Genomic DNA, 27,734 nt, shown 5'->3' on the forward strand with positions numbered 1-27,734 from the left:
AAGAAAGCACTCACTCACTCACAAGGAATGGAAAGAACTAGTAGAAAGGGCCGCGGCTTCAAAAAAGATCAACATCGAAAAAAATTGTGACATCGGGCACTCTAGGCCGAAGTGGATGTTGGAGTAAACGATCGCTACTGATGCGTGTCGTTCCACATCCTCCTATCTGTTCATGACATCGCATTGTACATTGTGTGTGACTTGTCAAGATGAAAGATATAACCCAACGATATTATATTATTATTACCCAACCCTACCGATAAGTTTTTAGTCCTTGTATCACACATCACTGAACATAACCTTTGACACCTGAACAAGGTCGATTTGCTGCCTAGTGCTCACTTTATTGTAAGTCGAAATGTAGAGTAAGCGTTCAGTTTTAATAGACACAGTATCTGGCATTGTTTAGATAAGGGCCCAATTGGCACTATGTTATCTATACGGTACTCCTATTTCTGGTTTCAACTGTAACTCATTATATGTTATGGTACCGTACCGGTAGCGTCTAGTGGCAAAACTACGTGACACTCATTCCTGTATCATGCTTACTGAAAAAATTGTAATTTTCCAGTTTCTATACTATAAGAATGCTTGGCCGAACATCCACCGTACTCCTGCGACGAGGTTTCCTCACGTCAGCCCGTCAAGCTGGTGGACACGGTCCGCCAACGGCAAAGGATATTCTTCCATTCAATCCATTTCAGAACAGGTCAGAAATTACATCACAATCCGTTATTTTCTATTTGAAATCATTGAGTAGTCTCGATTTCAAGATGAAATACTCGTCTACGACCTGCTCCTACGCTACCGCAGTAGGCCTATTATTATACGGCATGTCACAAACATTGAACATTACCCAAGCCATATTGTCTATGTGAAGTATAGATTCAATTCAAATTCAATTTAATTATTGCTAGTAATTTCATCATTTCAACACACCATGAGACTGCGATATAATGAAAGATAGGAAGGTGTGTAAACGACTTGGAGTAGTCTTCGAAATCAAACACCCACCTGGCCTAGGCGATATATAAATGGAGGCATGCACACTGAATGAAAAGTGAAAGAAAATTATATGATAGGACCTGTGATAAAAAAGGTGGCATGTGCCAGAAGGCGAGATCGATGTGTCAGGTCGTGGTCCGGTAAAGTACAGCGCTTACTAGTATTGATTCAGTAGAAATTGTTTGTATTTTAACTTTAACTACAGACATGCTCGACGACTGACATAAGTCCTTTACAGAGTGCACTCTACTTCTCAAATGAACATCTTTCAGATGATATGCTATGACGATGTGATAAGCTTTTTAGTTTGCCCAAGCCCATTCCAGTCTCTGGCTCTAGAGTTAACCGTAAGGTTGTCCGCAGTGCACTTCTTTGACTTCTTGACACGCTGCCTTCACACAACGTGGGCAAACTGGCTTGCTACATATGTTAATCTTGTCACTAGTCTTTACTTTATATTGTTTTGTGGTTAGGATGTGAGTGAATTGACTAGTTTGTGTCTGAAAATTGCCGCTAATTCCCTCCAAACGTTACATATAGTTGATCTGTGTCGACAGGTTTCACAGAGGACTTACAGAACTCCAATATACAATTGAATAGTACATTCATATTGAAATGAACCCAAATATTTTCGGCTGACACTCATCAGGGGTAATCGTCAGCAACTAGTAGAGAATTCAAAATAACATTGTATAGCAACAATCGTATCACAAAATATGACGTCACCAGCATGAAATATCGAATACGAGAGCGTTCAATTTCACACAATAAAATTAGAGATCTCGCGCCATTTTTGGTGCTGTCATGCTGTGAATTCAAATTTGTAACCTAGGGAAACCTCCATTGACCCAAAATTGCAGAAAAGGCAACAAGAACCAGAAAAAGGAGGTAGCAATTGTGTGCTTACAAATACGTCACATTGTGCTGGTCACCTCAGATTTCATATGTGTCGGTTTACCAAATTAAATAAATGAATTAGCCTTCTTTCCTGATATAAATGTTCACTGTTCACGGCTAACGTTTTTGCCGGTGGAATTCAGTTCTAAATGCATACATGCATGAAACAAAATTCCACACTTGGAAATTGGGCCAACGTTGAGCAGGTCTGGGTAGTTGCATGGGGTTTCTATGCGTCTCCTCTCTCAACCCGAAAGACTATATTTTTACCCTCTCATTATGCCTTGCGACTTCATGTAGGCTAGCCTTCAAACTCCCACTCCCCGCCCGACTCCGCAAAATTAAAATGCATTTCTAGATTCTAGCTGCTGGCTTACAAAATCTCATATGTTCTTTTCTTTCAGATGGGTCCTTCTGGTTAAGATGGGAATTTTTGCTGGATCCGGGTTTGGCCTTCCGTTCTATGCCGTCTATTTTCAGTTGAAGAAGAAGTACGGAAAATGATATGTGAAACAAGCTATGCTCTTCGGCATTTTATAAGACATTCGACAGAATACAACTTGTAGACATGATTTCATTGCTGCGTTTTTCACTATCAATATCCTTCGGTAAAGTTGTGGAGGAATAGGGGTCAATTCAGCAGTCGTGGCATCTATATGTAGAAGTGTGGCACCTATCTAATACGGGTATATCAATAAATGCAAAATGAGTGTACGACTTTATGTGTACAACAGTGTTTACTGTTTATATATACATATTGTTTGCAAATACTCAGTCCTGCTCTGTAATTAACTCGAAAATATGGTTTCAGATTGATGGCTGTGCCCAATCCTTCAAGTTATTAATAATCCTGGCAGATTTGTCTGTAGTTCAGTCATCAAAGACACAAACAAAATTATTATCTCTGTCCTAACTGCAGAAGAAGACGTATCGAAACCGCATCTAGTCTGTAAGAACATTGATAGCAGCTTATGTGCCATCACTGAGCAGCAGCAGTACATTGCTTCTTGTCCGCAGTAAATTTGTGTTTGACAGACAGATGGGTTATATTTTCCATCTGAGCAAGGCACACACAGACACAATGTACAATGCGATGTAAAGAACAGATAGGAGAGTATCGAACGACACGCAGTTGCGATCCTTTTTAGACTGACATCCACCTCGGCCTAGAGTGCCCGATGTAACAGTTCTTTTCGATGTTGATCATTTTGAAGCCGCGGCCCTTTCTAGTTCTTTCCCTACCATGTGAGTGCTTTCTTTCGTCGGGTCTTTTGTCCGTCTGACAGAATTTTCAGGACAGTTGGTTCATGAAATTCGCGGTCTACGGGTGTGATGCCTTCGATCTATCGATATATTAACACAAGTTCGCCGCGGATGCAGAACATGAGAAAATAGTGATCTTATAAGGGTGTGTGAGATGGAAGCTGTCAGACTCGCCATTTCAACCAGTGTTGGGATCAAGTCACTACCTTCGAGTCACGAGTCATTGCAAATTTTGACTCGAGTCAAGTCAAGTCAATCGATTTTTGAAGATGACTCGAGTCAAGTCAAGTCACTCGTTTTTTGGAGATGACTCGAGTCAAGTCACGATTCAAGTCTCAATTCAAGTCAAATTGAAATTTCGAAGTATGAGTGATCATTTAAAGTCATTACATTTTGCTAGATGCGTTAAAGACAGGTTAATTGGCCGTTTATCTTGAATAAAATAACGAATATAAAATTTAATATACATGCAAAAATGCGTTGTATCGCTCACGCATACGTAGAACTGCTAATAAAATTCGTCAATAACTGTATATGTTTAGCTACATCAGGGGTATCAAACATACGACCCTGCCAAAATTTTCATCCGGCCCGCGAAGCAATTCTGAGTAACCTTAAAAAACTCTTGTATTTTATACAGCACATTTCTCGAATTTGTAGTAACATAACTACTTCTCATAAATATTCCTTCAGGATAGCAAATGTCGAGTATGTTCATAGGCCACAATTATTACCACCCGACAGCGCAGTTGTGATTTCTATAGAAATCGTCAGGAGCAAATCGCTGAAATTGACACCCAATTCCGAGGATGCGAAAAAGTCCATATATTGAGATAAGAGTTGCTAATATTTTGGCATCATTTGACTGCTGCGGCCCCGCGAGTGAACTGAATGTTTGAATCCGGCCCGTGACGTCAGTTGAGTTTGACAACTCTGCGCTACGTGCTTCATTCTGTTACTATCAGCCAAAATAGAGGATCGAATACCAAGCCTCGAGAAGTTGAAAGAAATTGATATCGTACAATAAACTACTAACCATCTACACATCCGTGAAAATATATACGCATAAACTATATTCGTTCGATTTAAATCATACAAGAGGGTTGGTAAAGTTGGGTGCTGTGCAATGTCAGGACAGAGCCTTAATAGATTAATCTACTACCATTACGACAGCGCAGGCTGTGATCATTTCGTTTGCGGTCAGTTTATTTGTGATGTAACAATGGATGATCATTGAAATGTGCAATCAGTGAACGACTGGTTGCTCTCACAAGTGACACCGGCGTATCGTGAATAATAATCCGAACATGCACAAGATACAGTGATTTGATCGACACGGTTTACTTGATGACTTGAAATTGACTCGTAAATTTTGCTCCGAGTCACGAGTCAATCTGCATTTTTGAAGCGCCGAGTCAAGTCAAGTCATTTTTGCAAAGTGACTCGAGTCAAGTCAAGTCATACGAAAAAGTTGACTCGAGTCTGACTCGAGTCAAGTCATGACTCGAGTCATCCCAACACTGATTTCAACTCGATTATATTCGAGCTGAGCAGGGTCATAGCCAGCACCGTAACTGCCGCACCCCAAACCCCCCAATTGGGGGGGGGGGGGCGAGCTCGAAGGGGGCCCAAAATTATTTCGTTAATTAGCATAAATCATAGAGTATTTTTTTTAAATTTATGCAATTTTTTCAAAATTTTTTGCCATTTATCTTTATTATTGGGTAGTAGCGTAGCCCCCCAGAAGTTAGGTTTATCACCCTATGGGGGACCAAAACCAAAGTTTTTGGGGGGGGGCCTGACGAAGTGCTGTTACGGCCCTGGTCATAGCACACCCGAGTAATTCGGTTTCGAGTCAATCGTTGTGCTAACACTCATTATGTTATGACCTTACGTGGACTACGAAGTATCGAATGCTAGTTGAATCAAAAATCATTTTCCAATAAACTACAAGATAGCGATCGAGGCAATACCACAGCTACGGTATATCACTACGTTACATAAAGGTATTTCCATCAACATCATTTTATTTACATTACGAAATTCATTTTATCATATCAGGACGTAGGAAAAGGACGTAGTTTATTTTTGTCCTGGATTCTTTTTGAGGCATATACACCGACTCATGATACACATACACACGATCTGCGCATATGCATACCATGATGTGCATATGCCGCTGGACAAGGAAGTACAGATATAGCCTTTACGGCTTCCTTAAGTCATGCACCACCTCCATGCTATCCCAGTAATGCATGAGCGCCAAGCAGGGAAGCCATGAATACTAGTGTTACTAATCAGGTCTTTAGTCTGACCCGGCCGGTAATCGAACCCACGACCTACCGATCAAGAAGCCGGACGCTAAACCACTACGCTATCTTTGCGCTATCAAAACTACACCGCAAGATTGCGATATAATGAAAAGATAGGAGGGTGCCGAAACGACTTGGAGTAGTCATAAATATCATATGATCGACGGAAAAAATCATCGCTCTGTCAAATGTGTCGGACCTGATTTGTGGAATAGTATCCCGCCGGCCATCCGACAGTCGACGAGCATGTCCACATTCAAGTCGAAATACAAGCAATCACCGGTATCACTAAAATACTGGTTCATCCTCAAGATTATCGGATCACGAGCTGACCTATCGATCTCACCTTCCATGACATGCCACCCTATTTTTTGTCGCTTGCTTTTTTCTATACTATCTTCCTTTACTTTTCATTCTGTGTGCACTGTGCAAGTGTGCAGTGCATGCCTCCTCTTTACATCGCCTGGCTAGGCCAAGGCGGGTGTCTGATTCCATATACTACTCCAAGCAGACATGGGGTGATTGCTTCAAGAATGTAATCGATTGCGATTACGATTACTTCTGATTCACGCAATTACGATTACGATTACAGCAAAATCAGGAAGTAGTCGATTACGATTACATTTGAAAAGTAATCATGATTACTCACGATTACATTTACTTTGCTTCTTAGAACTAATTTTCGAAGATACATTGAAGACAATATTAGGATTGCGTTGAAAAGGCCTAATGAGATAACAACTTTCTCAATAGATGATGCGCCATTTGCTTGTTACGTCATAAAGTACCCATTGCCCAACTTTGCAGGGGACGATTTGTCGCTTCCAAAGATTTGCATTCTTGCCAAGTTCGTAACTGCCGCACCCCAAACTCCCCAATAAGGTGGTGAGTGCGCTTAAAGGGGACTCAAAATTATCTGGTAAAACCAACATAAATTATAAAGTAGATTTAGTTAACTGGAAACTTTTTTTCGGGCTTCGCGATTTAAATGTCTCTGGTAGATTGATTTTGAAATGCATGCCTCTCACCCTCATGAAAAATTATGCATAATTTACAGGAATAAGCATTTCGGTCCCAGGCATTACCGAGCCACGACATACCAAAAGACAAATGCAGTTTCGGCCAACATGCGACTCCAAGAAGTGTATTACTAAAGAAAGACCTTGGCGAAAACTTTGAGCATGTGTCCAATGTCAATAGCCGCGCTGGGTGTGCGTGACTAATGATCCTATCCTTTAAATCCGAGCCCACAATACAAATGCCACCCGGGCCACCCACAGAGGAATAAATAGGCCTACACGGCAATTATTTGTGCGTGCGTCTCACGAAAGTTTTTCTTCTGGTCATCTACGTTTGGGTGACTGCAATATCTTTTGATGTTATATACAGCAGACCTGCGTTCATGAATTAACAACATACAATGAAGTAATTACAACAACATACCAGATGATATCATTATGAATTACGTGCCCCCAGCTCCACTGGTAAATCTAGGACTATCGGGGTCTTAGATAGGATTAAAAATGAATAGTAATACAATGCAATTACTTATATTACGGACGTTAATTCAGTCTTCAAATTGAAAATTGACCACCAAATTGGGGCAACTTTGGAGTGCAGGAAGAATTGCTGTTTTGGTCCTCATTCTAGCAGCAAGCCACGCTAACATGGCATAGAAGCGGATGGCTATGGCGGCAGGTAAAGAATTGCAAAATAACGATTGCCGCCCGTTTCAAGTATAGAGTCATATGAGAATAAGATAAAGTGAACATAAAATTATGCTTTCTTCTTAATTCAGATACTGCAAGCTGCCGTTACGATAAACGGCAAAGAATGCTTCTGTTATGATATATATCAGCATCGTGTGGAAATCGTAATGTTAAAATTTCTAATCTTTGCCCGGTGTACCCGTACAATGTACATAAGTACGTACTATATAGGCCTGCTGCTCGCCAAACACCAAAAGACAAACTGCGTTTAACTAAGCATAACTATTAACCATAAACATCAATACATAAGCCACCAGTTGCAACTACGCAGAATGGTGATTATTATCCTGCTGCGAGGTAGTGGCGTCTGGTGTATTGATAACCACATAACCTGATATATCGCACGCACGCATATATCACGCTACAATGTACCGTCTACTCTACGTCGAATATCTATTCATTATGATTGGATTGTAACGCAATCATGAGCGGAGCTAGTACCTCTGACGTAATAATGAGCAGTGGCGTTTGTAAATCAGACGTTTGTGCTATCACTAACCTGGTATAATATATTTTCCTTGTTCACGAATGTTGAGGTTATGTCATAGTCCTTGTACTAATAAAAAGTAATCGCTCTTTCACAAAGAAATCGATTAGATATAGGAAGTAGTCGATTACGATTACGATTACTTCGGAATTTTTTCGAATGTAATCGATTGCGATTACGATTACTTGAAAATGCTGTAATCGTCGTAATCGATTACGATTACTAATCGCGATTACCCCATGTCTGACTCCAAGTCGCTTCGACGCCACACCTTCCTTCCTATCTTTTCATTGTATCGAATTTTGTGGTGTAGTGAACTAATAAAAATTGCTAATAAACCGATGATGATTAATCAGACACTCACCTTGGCCTACTGCATGAGGCCTGCACTGCACACTGGACCATAGAAAGGATAACATAAAAGTGAGCGACAGAATGAATGCTACAATTCGCAATCGCAATTTTTGTGGTGTATTGAACTGATAAAAATTGCGAATAAACCGAACTGAACATGTTTCGGTAGGCGACGTCGATATGCCAGGTCGTGGTCCGGTAAACTTGAGAGCTGATGGCTGGTATCAGTAAAAATTGTTTGTATTTCGATTTGAATAGCTTGAGCATGAGTTAAGATGTAATCAATGTCATGCTGATGCCGGTATCCCTTCGGGACACCATTTGCGATCTCCCGCTGATCATCATTATCCGCAAATTAGAAAACTAGGGGTGCAGAGAGTGCACACCAATTTTGCATGACGCTTCACCTTATTATGCCCAACGACTGGCTCAAGGACTCCGGCAAATCCCTGAAAGTTGTCAAAATCGAGATAATGAAATTCTGGCACAAAGTTCTACGCGCCTGCGCCTCCCCAGTCGCCACGCTTTAGTTGCAATACAGTACCCGCATCGTAATTTTTACCTAGCGTAGCTGTTGTAGTTAGCTTACCGCGGTGCTACCATAGCGCCAAATGTGGCGAATCGTGTAAATGCTGTTTTTCTCGCAGTTCACTTCCGAAGAACTACGATTAGTCGATCAGCAAAATTTGCTCTTTCCATGTTTTTATGAAAGGGGTCGGGCCCGTCGGAGGATTTTTTCGATGTGATTGACGTGGGGGCTGTAGGTTTGAGGTTTTAATAAGAGCAGATTCGAGACTAGAGAGTCTATCGTATTGAACTATTTATCCGCATTTGTGTACTCATATTCTGAGAAATTACATTCTGTGAGCCTTGACGGGTTATAATTATAGGCCTGTATTTACCATTTCGAGTGCCAGTACCCTATCCTAATCTGCTGTGTGTCGTTGCAGGTTAGTTGGGCAATGTATCCTGATTACTAAGTGTTTCTAGCTATTATACTTTTCATTATCCACCTAACCATGAATATTGTGATGAAGACGTGCACTGTGGCGCGTATACCTTGTGGATATATGCTGCGTATGGGAAGTCTAAAGTCAATATCGAGCAGCTGCGGATGTTCGCTCAAGGACAATGCGCCAAAGCAAACTGCAGAAAATTTCAAATTTAGTCACAGTGAGACACATCCATCAAGACTGAATTTGTTCCAAAATGTGTATAAAGGCCAGCCCACGATACCAAGCAAGCGAAAGATATTTGTCTTGAATCTTATTCGGTTTCTGCTCCCTCTGTCAGTGGTTTATGCATTATACTTGGCTTTTACAAGTGATTATGATTTGGAGCAAGAAGAACTTTTGATCCGAACTTTGCCAGGATATGAAGAGGAAATGATGAAAAGTTCAAAATATAAAGAAAGAATTACCGAACTTCGTTCACAACGAAATTCGTTGTCTGATTCAAAATAGTCCCATTGTCACAATATTCGTAGGCCTACCATTTGTTACACCATTTGTTATTGGTCAATGGCCACATATCACAATTTCACAATGCGACTAAATTTGTATAATGATTCACAGCAAGAAAATTTTTTGTCATGCACAATTTATTATAGAAAACAACCACCATTTCCAGTGTCGTGCAGTTGATCGTTACCTAGGGTTACCATATTTTGGAAATCTGAAAAGAGGACACTTTTCCAGACTTATAATACTGGGGTGAAATCCGGGAAATAATAATAAATTTTTCCCTACTTAGTGGTTGGTTGACTAGAATAAAAAATGTCATTTTCCGGCTCCGCTCCAGAAATCACCTCTCTTTTTGAATTCTCCGTTGATGATTTACTGTGACTCGGTCAAATTTTTACCCTATATTTGAACAAAGTTTTCGAAAAAGAGGACATTTTGGCAAACTCCAAGGATAACAAAAAACAGGACAAATCCTCTTGTAAGAGGACGTATGGTAACCCTATCGTTACTATAGGGCTGGTAACAATAATCCGAATCTAGTATTAAAATTATACCCCCTTTTGCTCAAATAGTTATATCATATGAGTATTATAGTTTATTTCCAACGTAGTCCCTTTGAATTTGAAACCTCCTGGTCGTATCACAAGATCTAAAACCTGTTGGCTAGTGCAAAGCTGCGCGCCTTGATCGAAATGACATTTCTGTGTAAAGTCATGATAAACCCACAGCCAGATATGGTCAAATTAATAGAAGATTATCTGTATGTGTAGAACAGGCATTTTTTTTCATTGTTGTCGAATGAAAGTTACGTATATTATGTTATCTTATGATGTACCGGTAGCGGCGGTAGGTATATAGCGTATGTGTCAGCATCATCAATATGCTCCCATTGGCACTTGGGATGCTATAAGTTCAGGCTGTAAAAGGAAGTGAAGAATACTATTGAAATCTTGCCGAATCTTTTGTGGACTAGGTACTGTCATTATTATTATGTTATGGATATTCATTGTTACAGAGTTAGCAGTCAATTATGGTTGTTTTATGCACGAGTATGATTGAGTTATGAATCTGGCCAACTAGGTTGTACATGCGTATCATTTGATAATGGATGATTCAATTGGCTGTTTTCATATCATATATTTGGTATTGAGTTATACCTATAGTCAACTCTACCGATAGATCTCGCGACATGTTGCGTCAGCATTTCAAGCAAACTTCATTTCTTCTTTTAGATCAATCCTGAAAATACTGTATGTTAGCTTGGAGGATGTAGTTGCAAATAATCAGGATATTGGGAATAGATTTGAAGGATGGATGGGTTATTACAAGCTATACCAAAGGCTTGCTTAAAAGAAGCTGATGGCGAATGCGTCCCGCACAATGTCAGTGACTGTTTTGGTGCCGTATTGGATTATACTGGAACGTCAACAGATTTAGTGTCTGATGCAAATACTTTGGAGAAGGCAAAGGAAAAATTGTTGCTGTGGTCAGGTTTGTATCTTAACGTTAGAATCTTAGATCTTAGCTTCTTATTTTATGATTTGCTGTGATTGTCTTATTTCAGGTTTAAGAAGTGTTCCCAAGTGTTGGGAAGCTATCCAACCGCTGTTATGTGCGCTGTACTTGCCTAAATGTGAAAATGGAACGATTTACCGCCCAGACAGGTGATTTATTGTTATCGAATGGGTATCGAACTATTCTGAACCACCTTCCCTATATTCTCTTTAGAACGTTGTGTCAAGCTATGAAGTCCCCGTGTAAGATTGTGGAAATTGAACATGGTTGGCCTGATTTCATGGTTTGCGATAACGATCAAGTGTATGCTGATAAGTGCCCTGTAAGTATAATGTTACCGTAACTGTTTTTGTGGTACAGTGACAAAAATTGATGAAAGGCAGTCTAGTATTCACTAATCCAAGTATTGTGTCTGAATGCTAACCAATTTCAAATCCATAGTCTGTATTTGGATGACGTTAAGAAGGTCAGTGATATCTCTTGCGATATAACTGATTGTTGCAAATGCCATTGTTTCAATAGCAGCATAGATTTTTGAATAATATCAGGACATGTTTGACCGTCTTGGCTTTTATCCAGAGATCGGCATATGTAGTCTACTATTAGTACTATCAACATAGTCGTACCGTATAACTATCATAAGACATCTTCAATATTGCTCATGCAGACAAAGTATACCCACTAGCTATTCACATTGTATACTTTTCTTGAATCAACCTGTTGGTAGAGCTGATGAAAACTTAACCTGAAACACCGCACATCTATAAATCGGTGCCTTGCCACTCTTTCATAATGTGTTCAATATAGGCTGCACACAGTAGGCTAACATGATGGCTTATCGATGTTATTAACTTATGACAGACTGCAATTACGAGCACATTCAACAAGTCACAGTGTGAAAAGCCATTGATGGCAACGTCGAATCCATCATCGTGGTACGAAGGAGTGGATGGCTGTGGATTACAATGCATGAATCCGCTCTTCAATCAGCAGGAACACGATGACATGCATGTTTTCATCGCTGTGTGTGCAACCTTAACTGCAATTTGCACACTTTTCGCGATGGTAAGATATTTCCAGAGATTTTTATGGCGTATTTACGGATAACATTTAGTTTGAACCATAGTCGATTACTCGGACATCCTTTAGTTATTAATTTTATTTTTTAGCACTATGATTATGGAAGTTATACCACTGCAGTGCAGTAAGGCTGAAAATATTATTTCTACGGTACGGCACTTAATTAGTTCCAAACATAATCCTGTCAGAAGTACTTGGCTTCTTCACCATGTGCTTGCCGATACCCCAGATTTAGTTGAATATCTATTTTTGTATATCTTATCGCATTTGTAAGAAGTAGATACATCTCATTGCTTAGCGTCAGTGCTATGCATTGTTTATTATTGATGCATCGTGCAACAGACAAATTACACCAAATAAATGATGCTAAAAATATTGTATTTTGCGTAATATTTTCATGGTTAAGGTATTTCAAAAATGGAAACATTCTGAGCTGAGAGACCCCTTTCTTCAATTATTACATTTATGCATTTTAACAATCTGCTATCTACTCAATGGATATTTAAGCTGTTATATGGGGTATTTGTAATAGATATTTGATTTTGTACTAGTAGTGTAAGCCTAAAATACTTGATACTAAAATACTCAAGAAATCTTTCAGTAGTGTAATGATAGAGGCTTTGTCTTATATTCGCAACCTACTTTGGATTACCAAACAGTCTCGTTTTGGAAATAGATTTTTTGTTCCTTAGTAGCCTACTACGAGATTCCCAAATCTCTTATTTATGGTTGAGTGCACTAAGTTTCTATGTAGTCTGCGGTTGTTAAATTTGTTGCTATTCCAGACAAAGATGCATTTCTCCTAAGAGCCAGATATCATCGGCTCCATCGTAGAGTATATCTTATATCGATGAGGTGGCAATGATTTTAGTAACCTTTGATATTCACACTATGCATAAGCAAATGGTTGATAAATTTTGTGGACCATTTCATTTTCTCGACCCATTTTCTTTCGCAGTATTTGACAGCACAGGTGAACGCCATATTTCCATTTCAAATAACTTGGACATAAGTATTCCCAGATTAAATAGACAGTTGTTTCAATGATCCGTTTCTTGATCCTTTTAAGCTCTCCTTCTTTATCGATTGGAAGAACTCCAGCCGATATCCGGCAAGGATTATATTCTACATCAACGTGTGTTTCTTCCTGTGCACGTTCGGGTGGCTGGCTCAGTTTTTTCAAGGGTCCCGCGACGAGATCATTTGCCGGAAGGATGGAACCGTCAGGCTGGGAGAACCAGTGTAAGTGTGTCATTCGGGATTATATGATAAATACACTGCAGGACAATAATTATACGGTATCTAGAAAGTATCATTGTATCAAATTTTTCCCAACTGCGGTCACTACTGATCAAATGTGTGACTTTCAATCTCATTTTGTGATTCCAGTTACTCTGTTGTGGGTGGATATTGAATCCTGTACACCTATCTCGTGTGCATTTTGCATTTCGTGCAAATCATGGAGGAAAACTTGTGAATCTGGAATGTTACAGTTACCATTTAGTCACATTTGTATTACAAAAATGTAGCATTGCAATAGTCATTGCGAAACTGCAATAGTCCTATTAGTAGCAAAGTCAAAGTGTCGAGACATCTGTATCTTAAATATTCATATTAACCTTATTATTTCTCATAAAAAGTAGTGATTTTAGCTAGGGTACATCCATTGTCTGGTAGTGATGCAATACAGTACCGGTACTGTACTACCTTCTTTTTACTTTCAATATCTCAATTAATTTGAATTTTTTCTTGCAATCACGTGCAATTGTAAATATTCATTTACAGGGGCCACGATTCTCATGAGTCACCTTCGTGCGTGATCATCTTTGTGTTTGTGTACTACTTTGTTATGGCCGGCGTTGCCTGGTTCGTGGTTCTGTCCTACTCTTGGAAAGTCATGTTTCAAGCGCTCGGAAAATCGCAAGACCCCTTGAAGGATAAGGTGCGTGTATATAATATAGTATCGGGAGCGCGTTTTTGGTTGGTGCTGTGTTTCAGTTTGTGTTTTATGTTACAGACTCTTCATTTTCATTTGTTTGCATGGTCGGTTGCCTTTGTTTTGCTTATCGCATCGCTTGCCGTTTCTGAGATTGACGGCGATTCCATGAGCGGTATCTGCTTCATAGGATACAAGAATCATTGGTTCGTAAACGCTGTTTCTGATGATATTATACAGCTCAAGTGCCTAGTGAAAATTCTATTCATTGTGGAATCGCCAAATACTGTCTTCTAGGTATCGGATGGGGTTTCTGCTGGTACCGATTGGTCTGATGCTGCTGGTTGGAGGCTACTATCTTTGTGTGGGTCTGCTTTGCTTGCTGAGTTTGAAGGCCGGGCATGACGGCCTGTTGAGCGATAACGCCGTGTCGAAGATCACGTGGACTATGATTAGGATAGGTGAGTGTTTATCTATGCTGGCCGTTCCATTTCGGATTCTCTATTTTTTCCAACTGGTATGGTTTTCGTATGGAATTTTGTGTTCAAGTGTTATTTGCAGGGATTTAGGGCAGGCGTAGATAGTAAATTGCTCAAGCTCCGTAGCCCTCTCTTACCACTGTAATTATCAGGGTCATAACCTTCCGTGTCACGTTTGGAATTTACCATTTGGATGGACAAATGCCTCCATTTTTTCAATCTGACAAATATGACCCGCTCCATCTACTCTTATCAAAAATAGCTGGCAACAGCAGATTTTTTGCTTTTCTTCCTCATTTCGTTAGTACAGTATTGAAATCTTTTAACGCACAAAAATTTGAGACACTGAAGTTTGGATTATCACTGAACCACGAGAGTCGCCTTAATGTAAACACTTGCAGACTCCGCCTTACTTCTACAACACAAAGTGCACTGATAACACCTTACAAAGTAAATTTTATTGCCACAGCAAAAACTATATCAATGGGTCGGTTGCAGACTTGCAGCTATGGACATGTGACTTCTCTGATGTCGAAATCCCCGACCAACAACATTTATTTATTTTGTGAAGGGCTGTTGTTAACTTACGGGAATTCAGACCAAGTACGTCTTATGTAAGACGACTGGCTCCAGCTCCTTCAAAGCCATAGTTATTTGCTCTTTAATTTTTGTGGATAGACTATGCTCTTGGCTCATGGTACAGTGTTGTATTTCAGGTCTGTTCGCCCTATGCGCGTTCGTCTTTGTCCTCGTTACGTTCGCGTCGCACGTGTATCAGATCGTGAATCAACCGCTGTGGGACCGTAGCTTCCGCGATTTCATTCGATGCGACGCCAATATTACCATCCTCGAAAAATTGCATCCTGACATCGAAGATCCCGCTCACAGCAAATGTGTCGTCGAACACAGGCCGAATATAGCCGTCATGAAGGTGAAATACCTCAGTATTCTGGTAATTTTATGGTGTGAGCAGACAAATTACTTTTTGCTATATATGTTATTTTTATAAGCAGGAAATAGTTTTGAATATATTAACTTTCATACTTAAAACGTCTTGACTTATAAGGTAGTATAGCAGCAGGGTTGTAACCAAGACACAAGGCTCCGAGTCACAAGTCAATCTCACTTTTATAGTTTTGACTCGAGTCAAGTCGAGTCATTTCAATTCACAACTGAGTCAAGTCCGAGTCCAAGTCAGCGAGCAGAGTGCCGAGTCCTAGTCATGGAATTATGACTCGAGTCCAAGTCATTGTGTTGACTGCTCAGTTTCCAGTTGAAGTCTTGGTAAACCCACTTTTTATAACTCTGTTAGGGGATATCGAATGGTTCGCATTTATAATATACCAATTTTCCTCACTTTTAGCAGTTTATGGTCGCATTTTCAAGTACCAGTACCAACAGACGAAATCCCAATAGTGTGTTGGCTTCGGAATTACAATGAAATGTCGGTCTGAGTCTCGAGTCAATGACTTGGTTCGAGTCATGCGTAATGACTCGAGTCCAAGTCGAGTCAATACACAGAATGACTCGAGTCAAGTCATTACGGTATTTTGAATAAATGACTCGAGTCAAGTCGAGTCATCAGAAAATCGTAACTCGAGTCGGACTCGAGTCGAGTCATGACTTGAGTCATTACAATCCTGTATAGCAGCGTCAAGCATTCCACTGTAGTCTAGGTGATACATTTTCAGTTAGTCGGTAAGAAGTACTTGTACCTTTTCAGAGTAAGTTTTTTCAAAATCTGCCACTCAACAGTTTTCAGTTTTTAGACAAAACTAGCCCTAGAATACTTTTTTTTCACTTACTTGACAATCTCTACTTGTATTTACGATGTTACTTCTACTAAGTATTAACGCCTTGGCTACTTTGACCACCTCTGGATATCGCCGCAATCCTGTAGCGTGGTAATAGTCTTGTGGATTCCGTGAATTTCTGTTGGGCGCACGTGGTGTATAAAAAATGCTGTACGCTTGCAGCTTCACTTGTTTGCGATGTTTGGAACCGGCATCGTCATGAGCACCTGGGTTTACACGAAAGCCTCGTTTGCAAACTGGAGAAGAGCCTGGTTTAAGTAAGCGTAACATTCGCTCGTTGACGTACCGGTCGAATATCGTTGACTTTCTCGTTAAGGCTTATCGGCAGAAGCGATGATGAGATGAAGAGAATTCGGCGGAGGAGCAAGATTATCGCGAAAGCTTTCGCTAACAGACATCGTCTGAGATTAGGGAAGAGAAGGAACGGCGAGTGAGTTGATGTGACCGAGTAGGCACTTGCTGCCAGATATAATAATGTATAATACAACAATTTGGTGAGTGGGGAAGGATTCGATTTCATAGTCCCAATGTACATGTACAAGTGTACAGTTGCTCAGCTATAAGCAGATTGAGCTAGGGTCTTTTCACTTTGTGCTAACGTCACATTCGCACTGTGCATCTGAAGCTGCGCTGAAGTAGCCTATTAGGCAAGTTTTTCCTTGGGAGTCTGCATCTCTTGAGATTCGAATTGCGACTGCATTTGAGTTGATGGTAACATGAGACTAAATTTCAAGTCTTCTGTATGTCACGTTTTTTTTGACTTCTACGATTATATTACACTTTTCGCTGAATCTTGAAGTGCGGTCTGGGTAGTGGTGTGCTTGCAAGAGAAACCTCTCGGCAATGGTCAGATTTCAACCCCCATTGGAACCCACTGCAATGAAATTAACCATTGCACTGTGTGCGACCTAGCTTCGAGTCTGCATGAAACTTTGGCGTCCATTATCAGTTATAATTGATGGATTGGACTGAAATAATAATGGCATTGATTCCTGAGTATTATTTCTCAGTACAATCGGATCTGATTGAATATTACGACTCTGATTTTGCCATGTCATATTTCTCAGTACAATCGGATCTGATTGAATATTACGACTCTGATTTTGCCATGTCACTTCAATCTAGCAAATTTAGAAGTACGGTCCCCGAGTGATCAAAAAACTTCAAAATTGTGACTCCAACTCTTTGGTCTGGAGAGTTGCAAGTTGACGGACGTATGGCGCTAAGAAGCTGCTGTCATTTTTGTTGTAGAGATGGACCTGACAATGGTGATATGGACCCGGCTGATCTGGAATTCAGCGCTCACACACTATCTCACGAAGATCCAATCGGAATGGACTTTGATTTGAACAGTGTGTCGCAGGTCAGTGTAGTTGTAGATACAAGACGAGAAACTCATTCGTATTTTTATTCTAAATCAAATTAAGCGGCAGCGATTCTGCCGTTTGCGTCTCAGTAGTCAACATCACAATGGATAACGAAATGATTGACATTCAATGGTAATACAAATGAACCAAAATTATGCAAGCAATGCATCAAGAGTCTTACCATGGTGTAAATACTAGAAAAACGACTGCAAATGCAAAAATATTAAGTCCGGTATCATTAGGAAACGCAATTTGCTCTCAAGATGTGGGTCTGTCATAAAACAATGTCTTAATATGAAAGTGGGCCACTGAGGCAGTTGTGCAAAGTCAAACGATCTATCTGTTACTTGTTATATATTCAGCTTGAATGATAGGGCTGTCAGGTGTGTTAGGAAGGTTGCCATACTGCCTTACTCGTTTTGAAGGACAATGTCTTAAAATGCTACGCAGTCCTTATTTATAAGATGTCATGAAAAATGATGACGTTTTCATGACGTTGTTTTAATCAGCAGTTACTGAACCAGCGATATGGCTGTAATGACAGCTGGCCGAGAGTGATGACCCATTCATTAGCTATCAGCTTCCTGTCCTAAATTTTTGATCATCCATATGGATGCCAACCTCGCCTGTGAGGCAGTTATCAGCCTGCTTCGTTCGTTGCGTTCGATTATACTCCTTTAAAAGTCCCATAACTTCCTTTCAACTTGATTTCTGCCCGGGTGAATAGAAATGTTTTGATCGCAAGAAGTAGAGAGGTCTTGTCGAGTCAAGTTTCGAAAATCGATGTCCTTATTCGTCATTGCAAGCTACGACGTACCCATTTGCGTCTTCGGGGATCTCGATCTTGTTGTTATTAATCTTGTCCTCAGCCAGACTTTCTCTTGTCGTCGATATGTCGATTTCTTGCGTCCCGTGCAGATGTTTGAACGATCTAAGTTGATACGGCGTGCTGCCCGCGTCGTTTAAATGACTGGCAACCCGCGATGTGTTGGTATTTTCGACTATTTGCGGCGCGAGCGTGTCTACAGAAGCTACATCCGTCAGTGAGACCGTCGGTAAAATACCAGTGGAGTGAGGTCTTGGTTTCGGCGTCGGCCGTGATCTTTGTTCCTGTGTACTCGCGACTTCAGCAGTCCCATGCAACACTGCGCTGTGACGCGCTACAAGGCCGGTTCCCACGTTTACGTGATGCATCGGCGTCAAAGAATGCATGTATATTACTTCCCCGCTACCGCTTTGTACCATAGGCGCCATCATGGATATGTTCCCGTAAGGCACCAGCAGCGAGCCAGGCACGCAGTTGATGAAAGGTATTTGTGCGGCATATAGAGTGTTCATAGAAAAATTTCCAGGCGATACAGGTGCTGATTTTGGTGGGGCCTGTGGGATCTGTGTGTTTTGAAAGTTCGGCTGTGGTGTTCTGGGTGGGGTTGTGGACGGAGGTCGTATCTGTTGTATGAAGTCTAGCGCGGGCGAGTGGTCTTCGTGTTCTGTGTCCGGTCTTTCCGAAAGCTCATACCTGTGTGGTATATCGAGCTGAGGCATCGACCTGCGCGGCGGTTTCGGAGGAGCTTTTTTCCGCGGTGTATCTTGTGTGCCAACGAAACAACTTCTTCTACGTCTCATTACATCATACGGTGAATTATTAGCAGTTCTCTCTCTTTGAGATGCGCTTCTGCTCACTTGAGAAGCTCCGGCTGGCTTTAAATTCGGTACTTCTGAAGTCGGCAGTCTCATGTCCTCGTATACGTGATGCGAGTTTTGATTCTGTTGCGCCGATGCCAGCTCGGAATTCACGTTGTTTTCGGCCTCTGGTGGGCGTATAGACGCAAGCAAGCCGTCTGTCGGCATCATGCTGCTTTTGAAGCCGTATTCCTCCATGCCTTCCATGAATCCGGTGTGTGACTCCAACGCCACCACTGATATCTCGCCTAGTTTGCGTCTTCTTTTTCGTTTTCCGCTACGTTTACTGCAAGCAAGATATATAATAACGATCAGTACCAGAAGAGATGCGGCCGTACCGAGTGCTATTACTAATATGTGGTATTGCTCTTTTGTCAGTCCTGATTCATTGATGTCGCTTGTTGATGCTGTTGTGTTTTGGTGTGTTGCCTCTGTCGCGATCACACGGTCAAAGTTGGGAAGAATTCGTGGTTTCACGGTTTGTACTTCAGCAGTTGTAATCTCCTTTGTCCTGGTCGATTGTTCTGCTTGCGTAGTCGAACAAATGCTGTCTTCCTGTAACTGGCAGGTCTTTTCTTGCGTCTTGATCCCGGGACATTCGTTGGCGTTGGCTGGTTCGCCATTATTTTGGTACACGCATTTACGTGTCCTTGTCTGGATTGCGGTCTTCTGAGCGCAGGTGGCGTTGCATTTGCTCCATGCGCTCCAATTTGTGATAGCTGCAGGTTTCTTTGTGGTGGTGGTGGTGGTAGTAGTAGATGTTGCGGTGGTTGGAGGTTCTTTAGTTGTCGTTGATCTGTATGTTGTCGTTTGCGTTGTTGTTGCTGCAGCTGTTTGAAAATACGTTACTGCAGGAGCGAAGTTGTAACATATCTGTGGGTGATTACCTGTAGTTATGCAGCTCTTTGGTTGACACCGCTCCAGTTTTGTGAATATGTATGGTTTCTGCGAGTTGTCGCAGTTGCCGCTCTCATATCCGTTCTTCATGCATGTCCGCGTGATAGACTGGGGAAATTGAATGTTATTACTCTCATATAATTCACTGCCTTGCTTCGAATTACACTTCATAGAAGATATCCGCTTTTTATGAAGGAGTAGTAAATTCCATTGATCTTTTTGGCATTTTCTACTTGGACTCGGACTTGCTTATTTGAAAACGACATAGTTGAATTGTTATGTGTAAAATTACCTTTTCAGTCGAACTATCACGAATAACTTCAAGTGGATATAGAAAATGACGAGTCGGAAAACCACCCAGATAAGTACCTATAGTATGGAAAGTAGATTTGGTGATGGAGTCCCATACTTTTAGCATGTAATCGGAAGTGACTGATTTCGAAAAGGCAACATGTATCGTCGCTACTAGCGCAAAAGTAGCAACGACACTAGAAATAGGTAAAACAATCTTTGAAAATACATTCAGGTACCGTGAGTCCGTGACACATGAGCTATTTCTCACAATACCGCAATTTCACTCATAATAGTGATGCAAACTTGTCACAAAACTACTTCCCGCTTTATCAAATCTAAATTGTAAAAAGTCAGCAGTTCTATCTGATACTGTTCAAGTAGAAGTGGATGTACGTAGTGCTAGTAGGCAAAACCCCACTGAAATACTCTGAGAAAGTGGAAGTACTTTGTAACTGACACCTCTGTGTCTCAGCCAGGGTTGTAACTGAGTCACAAGGTTCCGAGTCACAAGTCAAGTCATTTTCAATTCACCACCGAATCTAGTCCGAGTCAATAGTGTTAAGAATTGAGTCCGAGTCGTTATGTTCACAGTTTACTTTTGAGTTCACATGATTGTTAACCCACCTTTTTACAACTCTGCTTGCGATATATCGATTGCCTGGAATTATCAATATACTAATTTTTTCAATGTCAACAGTCTCTCGCCTTATTTTTCTTTTACCAGCATTGATAGACGAGATACGAGTAATATGGTAACTTTACTGTTCTTCGAAGTTACAAGTAAATCCCTGTCTTGGCCATCCGAGACTCGAGTCATACGCAATGACTCGAGTGCAAGTCATATCCAACTCAACAAAAAGTCGAGTCTCGAGTTGAGTCATGACTCAAGTTGTTACAACCCTGGTCTCGGCAGCATTGTTCAGTAATATTTCAACTCACCCTCGATCGTACTGTCTCACAAGTGGCCCGGCATGGCTCGTTGTTAGATGTCCAAGACGACCACGTGCCGTCGCATATGTCTTTCGGCATGCAGTATCTTGTCAGGACTCGTTTGCACGAAGGGTTTACCGCCATGTTGCCGCAGGCTTCAATCATAGTCTGTGTGGTGTCGCCGCAGCCAGTTCCATCGCAGTTTGACCAATCCGTAGTTTCTGGGATCTGGGAGTAAATAAAATCGATTGTTTTGTATTGTTGTAACGATACGCTGGACGAAATCCTTCCCGCTTTACCTGTGGTACAACACGCTATCATAAAACATCAACACGGTGCTGTTTTGAGGCAGTCTAATTATCTGCTATACTACTCATGTAGATATGGAAGGATGCAGCAGAATTGCCTCAAGTTGTAGTGTCTTTCGAGATAGGACAAAACTACTCCAAATAGAACTAGAATAATATGAACATACTGAAAATTCCGAAATTACTGTAAATGTACTTTTGAGTCGTAGCGTATTAAATCTCTTGATGTATCCGCGATTTCGCATCCCATTCTTCATAGCTAACGCATAATGGCTGCAATTACTTCGAAGTGGTGTAATTTAGGAACCAAATCCGATAACCTTGACGCAGGGACTTCAATCCTAGTCACAATTTTACTTCTACAAACAGTGCAAATCCATCCCGCGCGAGACACATCCGCTTGGTAAGATTTGAATGAAATGTTGAAAGTATTTAATGTTTCCACACTTGTAAAGTGAATTGGAGAATTAGTAGAAATAGAACCACTTAATAATGCAATCTTTTTTTTTGCTCATAATATGTACCACCACTTCTGATGCTTCTCTAAATTTTATCCACTAGCTTGTCCTGCACCAGCACATTGGTTATCAGTGTCCGCATCATTAACCCAACTTTCATCAGCCTATTATCGTCAAATAATTGGTTGTGTCTGTGACATGGGACTGCAGACTACATTATGACTTGTCCTACTAACCCAGCCACTGCTGCACGTATAGCAGTCTTGCATTTCTTCTTTCCATATCTTTGTACCGCATGCTATTCTTGCATTTGTTCTATTGGATGCGCACGAGTGCAGTCTCATTCTCATGCAGTCTTCATTTTTTTCGCAATCGATCCAAGTCATCCAATCCCGGTCTTTGAGACTTCCTGCCTGCAAAGAGGGAAATATGCGGTTAAAACTGGTGGGCTGCTGCTGGATTTTCATTACGATCGCTCTTGGTTATATAATTGACGCTTCTTTAATATGAAATTTCCGACTCTAGCTAAATTAACATTTTCTCAGAAAGTACACTCAAATTAGAACTGTGGTGGTAGTAACTTTTTTGCAGATATGTCTATGAGCAGATCTCATTTGCTGGGCAGGGCGTTTCACTTGCTCAGTGAGACCGAGTGGGCTATACCATTTATTAAGATGATTACACAAGGGGACCGAGTCCATTAATTTTCCTAGAGCTGAAATTTGATCAACGAAACACATCATTTGTTCAGGTTATTGCGTACTTCCTTATTGAGGAAGCACCTTCAAAATAAATATCTGTATAACATAACAATCAATGGATATGTGAGTATGCGACACTGGAGCGTCTGGGTTAATGGTAATTGGTAGGGATAGGGTTAAGATACTTTAGGGGTCAGCCTGGAGGATTCGGGTGATAATGTATCATGCTAGATGTGTGCCATACTCCAAAGTCAGATTACTCTTGAAAATATGTTGTGAGAGTTAGTGGAAGAGGCAATCGATTCTTAGTTGTGGAATCTAGGCCGACTGTGTCGCCTGTGTGAAAATCTAGACTGCATGCTTGTCGTAGTGAAGGTACTATGGGCACAAAATTACACTTTGTCCTATATCAGTAAAAGAGGTCTTCTCTTATTGCTGCCGGAATGGGAATGGAACCATTCGGGTACACGATTTTGTCCTGTAAGCCCAGAGTGGAAAGACAATGTTCCCTAACTTCCTACTTCCAACCAGGAGCCAGAATATCTGATACATAGAGCATAAAATTCAGATGGTAATCAAGTTAGTGGAAGTATCATGACTACTACGTACAATGATTCATATTCAAAGTACAGGTCATTTTTTATATCCTGTCTGCTTTGTTTCCTCTATGATAGTGATAGTTTCCGCTTGTGCACAGACCGGACCAGGATGTTTTGATTTGATTAGATTTGTTGGCACACGGGCTTACACTACTTACTGTTGGTATGAACTCTTCCTTCCCGGTCTGATTGGTTGATGCAAATACTCCAGAGACTATGCACATCAGACAAAAAGCATTCAGATTCCTAGTCATTGCCATTTGTCTCGAAAGTGTCCATCTATGTCACTTGGGATTTTTGAATAAGAGCATCCTAAAGCAGCCACCTAGCCTATTCCTTTATACAGCTTATGCGGAAATGGATATCTAAAAGTAAATATTACAAGTAAACGTCAGGTTTACTGTATCCCAGTTATTTGCTTGATAAAACACAGCTTGGTCCTGGTAGGCTGGTACCATGCTGAAACTTGAAATTTAGTTTCCAGAAAATATCTGGTGAAACCAAATAACGTGAATACTCCTGAGACTAGACACATCAAACAAAAGCATTTAGGCGCCTAGTCTATTCCATATGTCTCAAAAGACTCCATGTGTGTCTCTTGGAGTTTAGGAATATTAGCATCCTGAAGGAGCGCTGAGCCTACTCATTTGTACAGCCTACAGAAAATAGATGTTTGCAAGTAAATATTACAAGTAAACGATGCTTGGTCGTTTCCGAGCTTATGCTTGATGAAACATAGGCTGTACCTGCTACAATGCTAACAATCTAAATTAACTGAAGCTTTTCGTTAAGGATATATCTGGTGCTACCGTAAAATGGTCTCGTTTTTAAAATGAATACGTAAATAAACAGTCCAAATCCGTACTCAATTAACCTTGAACGTTAACTATGCTGCTCCGAGATTAACTCCGATGTGCTTATACTGCAACAAGATTTCTGTCTTTGAAAATTCCCTCTGACCTTCACTTTATGTGGCAACTGGTATTATCGAGACTACTTTTTAGAACGGTAACTCTATCACATGCCGACGTCCTCCTCACATTCAACACCAACGTGCTAATTGGTCGTTGTTTGGACCACTTCCTATCTACCGGCGTTTTGATTGCCACCAACTTTTTCATTGTTCTGTTGACAATGCAGCGCTCCCTTTCTCGCTACGAGAGTCTAAATTTGACAATTACAGCTGCGGGAAGCTGACAGATTCATGAGTGATTAATCCGTGACTGTCATCATTCGGCAGGAAGTGCCCGTCATCTCTCGCTGTCTTTCGATTCGATGATTGTGTCAGTGGGCTGGTATGACTTCATCTTACACGTGGCTGGTATCGGACTGGTCTCGTCTCTGCTTATCTCATGTAGCGTGCTCGGTGTCCTGTGCATTGATTTCGGTGATTAGCTTCAAGGAAGCACGATTAGAATGTGTTTCCTGTAGAAGTATGTACAAGTAAACGTGCGGCATTGTTTGTCTTCCGATATACTGTTTTCCTGCTAGTGCTATTTCTGTGACACGCTCCCTTGTTTACCGCGCTGCTCAATACTAAAAACAACGATCTAGGAGATTTTCTCACGGAGTATTGGACAAAACGAATTGTCATCCACTGTCGAGCAGAGAGAGAAAATTCTTTTATTCGTCAACCATGAAATATAGTGTAGGCAATGTCCACAAACATTCATGTCCAATAGTATACATTTTTTAAATAACGCGAAACAATAACTTCATATTGTTAATTTATTCGCTAAAAGCTTTTCGACTAACTCTCATCAGTAGCGAACGTTAGTGATGGGGTGAATCAAATTCGAAATGTAAGAACTATTTTGTCTGTATGACGTAATAATAACAAAAACAAACAACTAGTAGACGGGCTAGATACGGTAGTAACGGTACAAAACAAACGTTAACGAGTACATATTCGGTTATAAATAACCGAAAACACAACACATAACATTAATGAAATATTCCAAGAGTGTAGAGGCGTTCCTTCTGGCGACAGAGAATCGGCTTTCGTAGCTTTATGATCGTAGATTCCAGGACCTTTAAATGAAACAGAGAACGGCCACGAGCAAGTATAGAAAATTGACTGTCATTGTAATGATCAGCACATTCTGGATGGGATAAGAGATGCTGTCCAATAGCCGAATTACAAGCAGTAACTTGATCATAATCACGCAGTGTGTCAACAGACTGCGATGAAGGAGTTGGAGAAACAATATTTATTCTAATTTGCCGTGGGACATGCTGGCGAATTCTTTGCTGCAAGCGCTGAGACGTGCGACCTACATACCGACTGTCACATCGGCACGTGTATTCATATATTATGTTGCTTTGATTTGTCGCAGGTAGCACATCCTTTTGCGTTGCAGGCATCAGAGATTTCGTCATGAAGATTATCTGAGGTTCTACTTGTGAAAAACAATGGCTCACTGACGATTTAATTTGTTTTTCAAACCTGTTGGACACTTTCCCAATCCAAGGAAGATGCAAATAAACAGGACATTTTCTAGGTCCAAACGGTTTAACTTTTCTGAAATCTTTGAGTTTACGATCTATGGTCATTTTAATGATATGATCAGGATAACCATTTGACTGAAAGATTGACCGAATGTTCTCCAATTCAGAATCAAGTTTGACTTTACTACAAATCATCAGAGCCCTGTGTACCAGAGTTCTTATCAAATTTACTTTACGTTTTACTGGACAGAAAGAATCCCACGAAATGTATTGCCCACTGAATGTAGGCTTACGGTAAACTGATGTAACAAAATTAGCACCCGTCTTTTCCACTACAACATCAAGGAATGCTAATGAATTATTGACCTCTTTTTCCATGGTGAATTTCAGTGATGGGTGAAGACCATTCAATTTGCTCAGAAACAAATCACACTGGGATTCATTTTCAAATATGGCGAAGGTGTCATCAACATATCTTTGATACATTAATGGTCGATCAATATCTTCGAATAACCGTTTTTCGTAATACCCCACAAAAATGTTAGCCAGAATGGGACCAAGCGGCGATCCCATTGCAACACCATCGATCTGTGTATATATGGTGTTATTGAAACTAAATTCGACATCACAAGTGATCAATCGCATTAATTTAACAAAAGAAGACCTTGAGAATGGAGGAGATGGAAGGACACCACCATAGAGTTCATTGGCACAAATCTCTATAGTCTCTTGAACTGGCACGTTCGTGAATAAACTAGATATATCAAACGAACACATAGAGATTTCGGACTCATCGAGATCAACATTACGAATGGTATCAGCAAATGTGAACGAGTCACGAATGCAGTTACCACCATAGAACAAACTCACCGGCTCAAGATATCTCGCAATCCACTTCGCGACTTTGTGATACGCTGATCCAACCATCGATAGTATCGGACGTAAGGGTACATTCGATTTATGGGTCTTCGGAAGACCATACATACGTGGTCGAATGGAGCCAGTGGGTCTGATGTCGTCGTATTCAGCAGAAGAGATTTTTCCCGCCTTCTTGAGGGTCAATAGTAGACGCTGAATACGAGCTTCTATCTTGGAGGTGTTGTCATTGTCACACGCAGGGCCAAGGATTTCGAATTTAGACTTGTCGCCAAGAATTAAATCCATTTTAGAAATGTAGTCACACTTATTCAAAATGACTACACCAGATCCTTTATCAGGTTTGGTTATGTGAATTGACTTATTGGATTTCAGGGATCTGATGCTCCTGTAGCAATCGGAAGTCATCGTGAAATCACTTCTGTCGATTGGAGTTCCACAAAAACCATGCGCTAAGCTACTTAGTTTGGCTTTAAGGGCCACAATTTTCTCACTGTGTTCCTTTGCTCTGCTTTCATCATCAAATTTCTGGTGATGATGTGACAATTGTCCAAGTAATACCTCAAATTCAGCAAAGACTTCCTCACGCTTGATTTCTGTCGGTGGCACAGAAAAATCCAGACCAAGAGATAGTACCAACTCTTCTGTGTCACTCAGCTCATAGTCCGATAAGTTGGTAATAACCTTACTACCAGCAACTGCCTTGGTACCGTATCGTGTCTTGAGAAGCAAGCTGATGTTACGCTCATTCTGCCGTACCTTCTCATCCTCTTTACGTGCATCAATTTTGGCCATATAA

The 27,734-nt window shown here is 40.8% G+C and overlaps 3 protein-coding genes and 1 long non-coding RNA gene across 5 annotated transcripts in view; 2 read left to right on the forward strand and 2 right to left on the reverse strand.

Moving 5' to 3' along the window:
- Positions 1 to 571: 571 nt before the first annotated feature.
- Positions 572 to 6,388, reverse strand: LOC145453673 (uncharacterized). Its single transcript, XR_013919873.1, has 2 exons — positions 5,824 to 6,388; positions 572 to 3,245 (listed from the first exon to the last, which is right to left on the reverse strand). It is a non-coding gene; the product is annotated as an uncharacterized LOC145453673 (long non-coding RNA).
- Positions 576 to 2,479, forward strand: LOC145453668 (cytochrome c oxidase subunit 7C, mitochondrial-like). Its single transcript, XM_080331642.1, has 2 exons — positions 576 to 709; positions 2,307 to 2,479. Exons 1-2 carry the CDS (start codon positions 588 to 590, stop codon positions 2,404 to 2,406), a joined length of 222 nt encoding a protein of 73 aa, XP_080187768.1. The 5' UTR covers positions 576 to 587; the 3' UTR covers positions 2,407 to 2,479.
- Positions 6,389 to 9,551: 3,163 nt separating the features above from the next.
- LOC145454387 (protein smoothened-like) overlaps positions 9,552 to 27,734 on the forward strand; it is a 36,468-nt gene continuing 18,285 nt past the window's right edge. For both annotated transcript variants that reach the window (XM_080332384.1, XM_080332385.1), the window contains exons 1-12: positions 9,552 to 11,041; positions 11,115 to 11,214; positions 11,279 to 11,387; positions 11,927 to 12,130; positions 13,215 to 13,387; positions 13,931 to 14,087; positions 14,163 to 14,287; positions 14,379 to 14,542; positions 15,277 to 15,491; positions 16,537 to 16,631; positions 16,691 to 16,804; positions 17,626 to 17,737. In XM_080332384.1, the coding sequence (XP_080188510.1) occupies positions 10,861 to 11,041; positions 11,115 to 11,214; positions 11,279 to 11,387; positions 11,927 to 12,130; positions 13,215 to 13,387; positions 13,931 to 14,087; positions 14,163 to 14,287; positions 14,379 to 14,542; positions 15,277 to 15,491; positions 16,537 to 16,631; positions 16,691 to 16,804; positions 17,626 to 17,737 (1,749 nt within the window). In that variant the 5' untranslated portion in view covers positions 9,552 to 10,860. The remainder of the gene's footprint in view (positions 11,042 to 11,114; positions 11,215 to 11,278; positions 11,388 to 11,926; positions 12,131 to 13,214; positions 13,388 to 13,930; positions 14,088 to 14,162; positions 14,288 to 14,378; positions 14,543 to 15,276; positions 15,492 to 16,536; positions 16,632 to 16,690; positions 16,805 to 17,625; positions 17,738 to 27,734) is intronic.
- On the reverse strand, positions 17,763 to 24,815 carry LOC145454388 (uncharacterized). The gene is made up of 5 exons (XM_080332386.1): positions 23,770 to 24,815; positions 22,548 to 22,724; positions 21,555 to 21,773; positions 20,312 to 20,429; positions 17,763 to 20,254 (listed from the first exon to the last, which is right to left on the reverse strand). The coding sequence occupies exons 1-5, from the start codon at positions 23,869 to 23,871 to the stop codon at positions 18,531 to 18,533; spliced, it is 2,340 nt and encodes a 779-aa protein (XP_080188512.1). The 5' UTR covers positions 23,872 to 24,815; the 3' UTR covers positions 17,763 to 18,530.

The sequence above is a fragment of the Botryllus schlosseri genome, chromosome 13, assembly GCF_051294905.1.
Source record: "Botryllus schlosseri isolate E-star chromosome 13, Bs_hap1, whole genome shotgun sequence".
In the NCBI taxonomy this organism is placed as follows: Eukaryota; Metazoa; Chordata; class Ascidiacea; order Stolidobranchia; family Styelidae; genus Botryllus; species Botryllus schlosseri.

Bases quoted from the DNA above. Each gene is read 5' to 3' on its own strand.
- LOC145453668 (XM_080331642.1), top strand. From the start codon at position 588: ATGCTTGGCCGAACATCCACCGTACTCCTGCGACGAGGTTTCCTCACG. The intron at 710-2,306 runs GTCAGAAATTAC...CTTTTCTTTCAG, and splicing joins TTCAATCCATTTCAGAACAG to ATGGGTCCTTCTGGTTAAGA.
- LOC145454388 (XM_080332386.1), bottom strand. From the start codon at position 23,871: ATGGCAATGACTAGGAATCTGAATGCTTTTTGTCTGATGTGCATAGTC. The intron at 22,725-23,769 runs GTAAGTAGTGTA...CCCTCTTTGCAG, and splicing joins AGGAAGAGTTCATACCAACA to GCAGGAAGTCTCAAAGACCG. The intron at 21,774-22,547 runs GTTAGTAGGACA...ATTTACTCCCAG, and splicing joins ATACGTGCAGCAGTGGCTGG to ATCCCAGAAACTACGGATTG.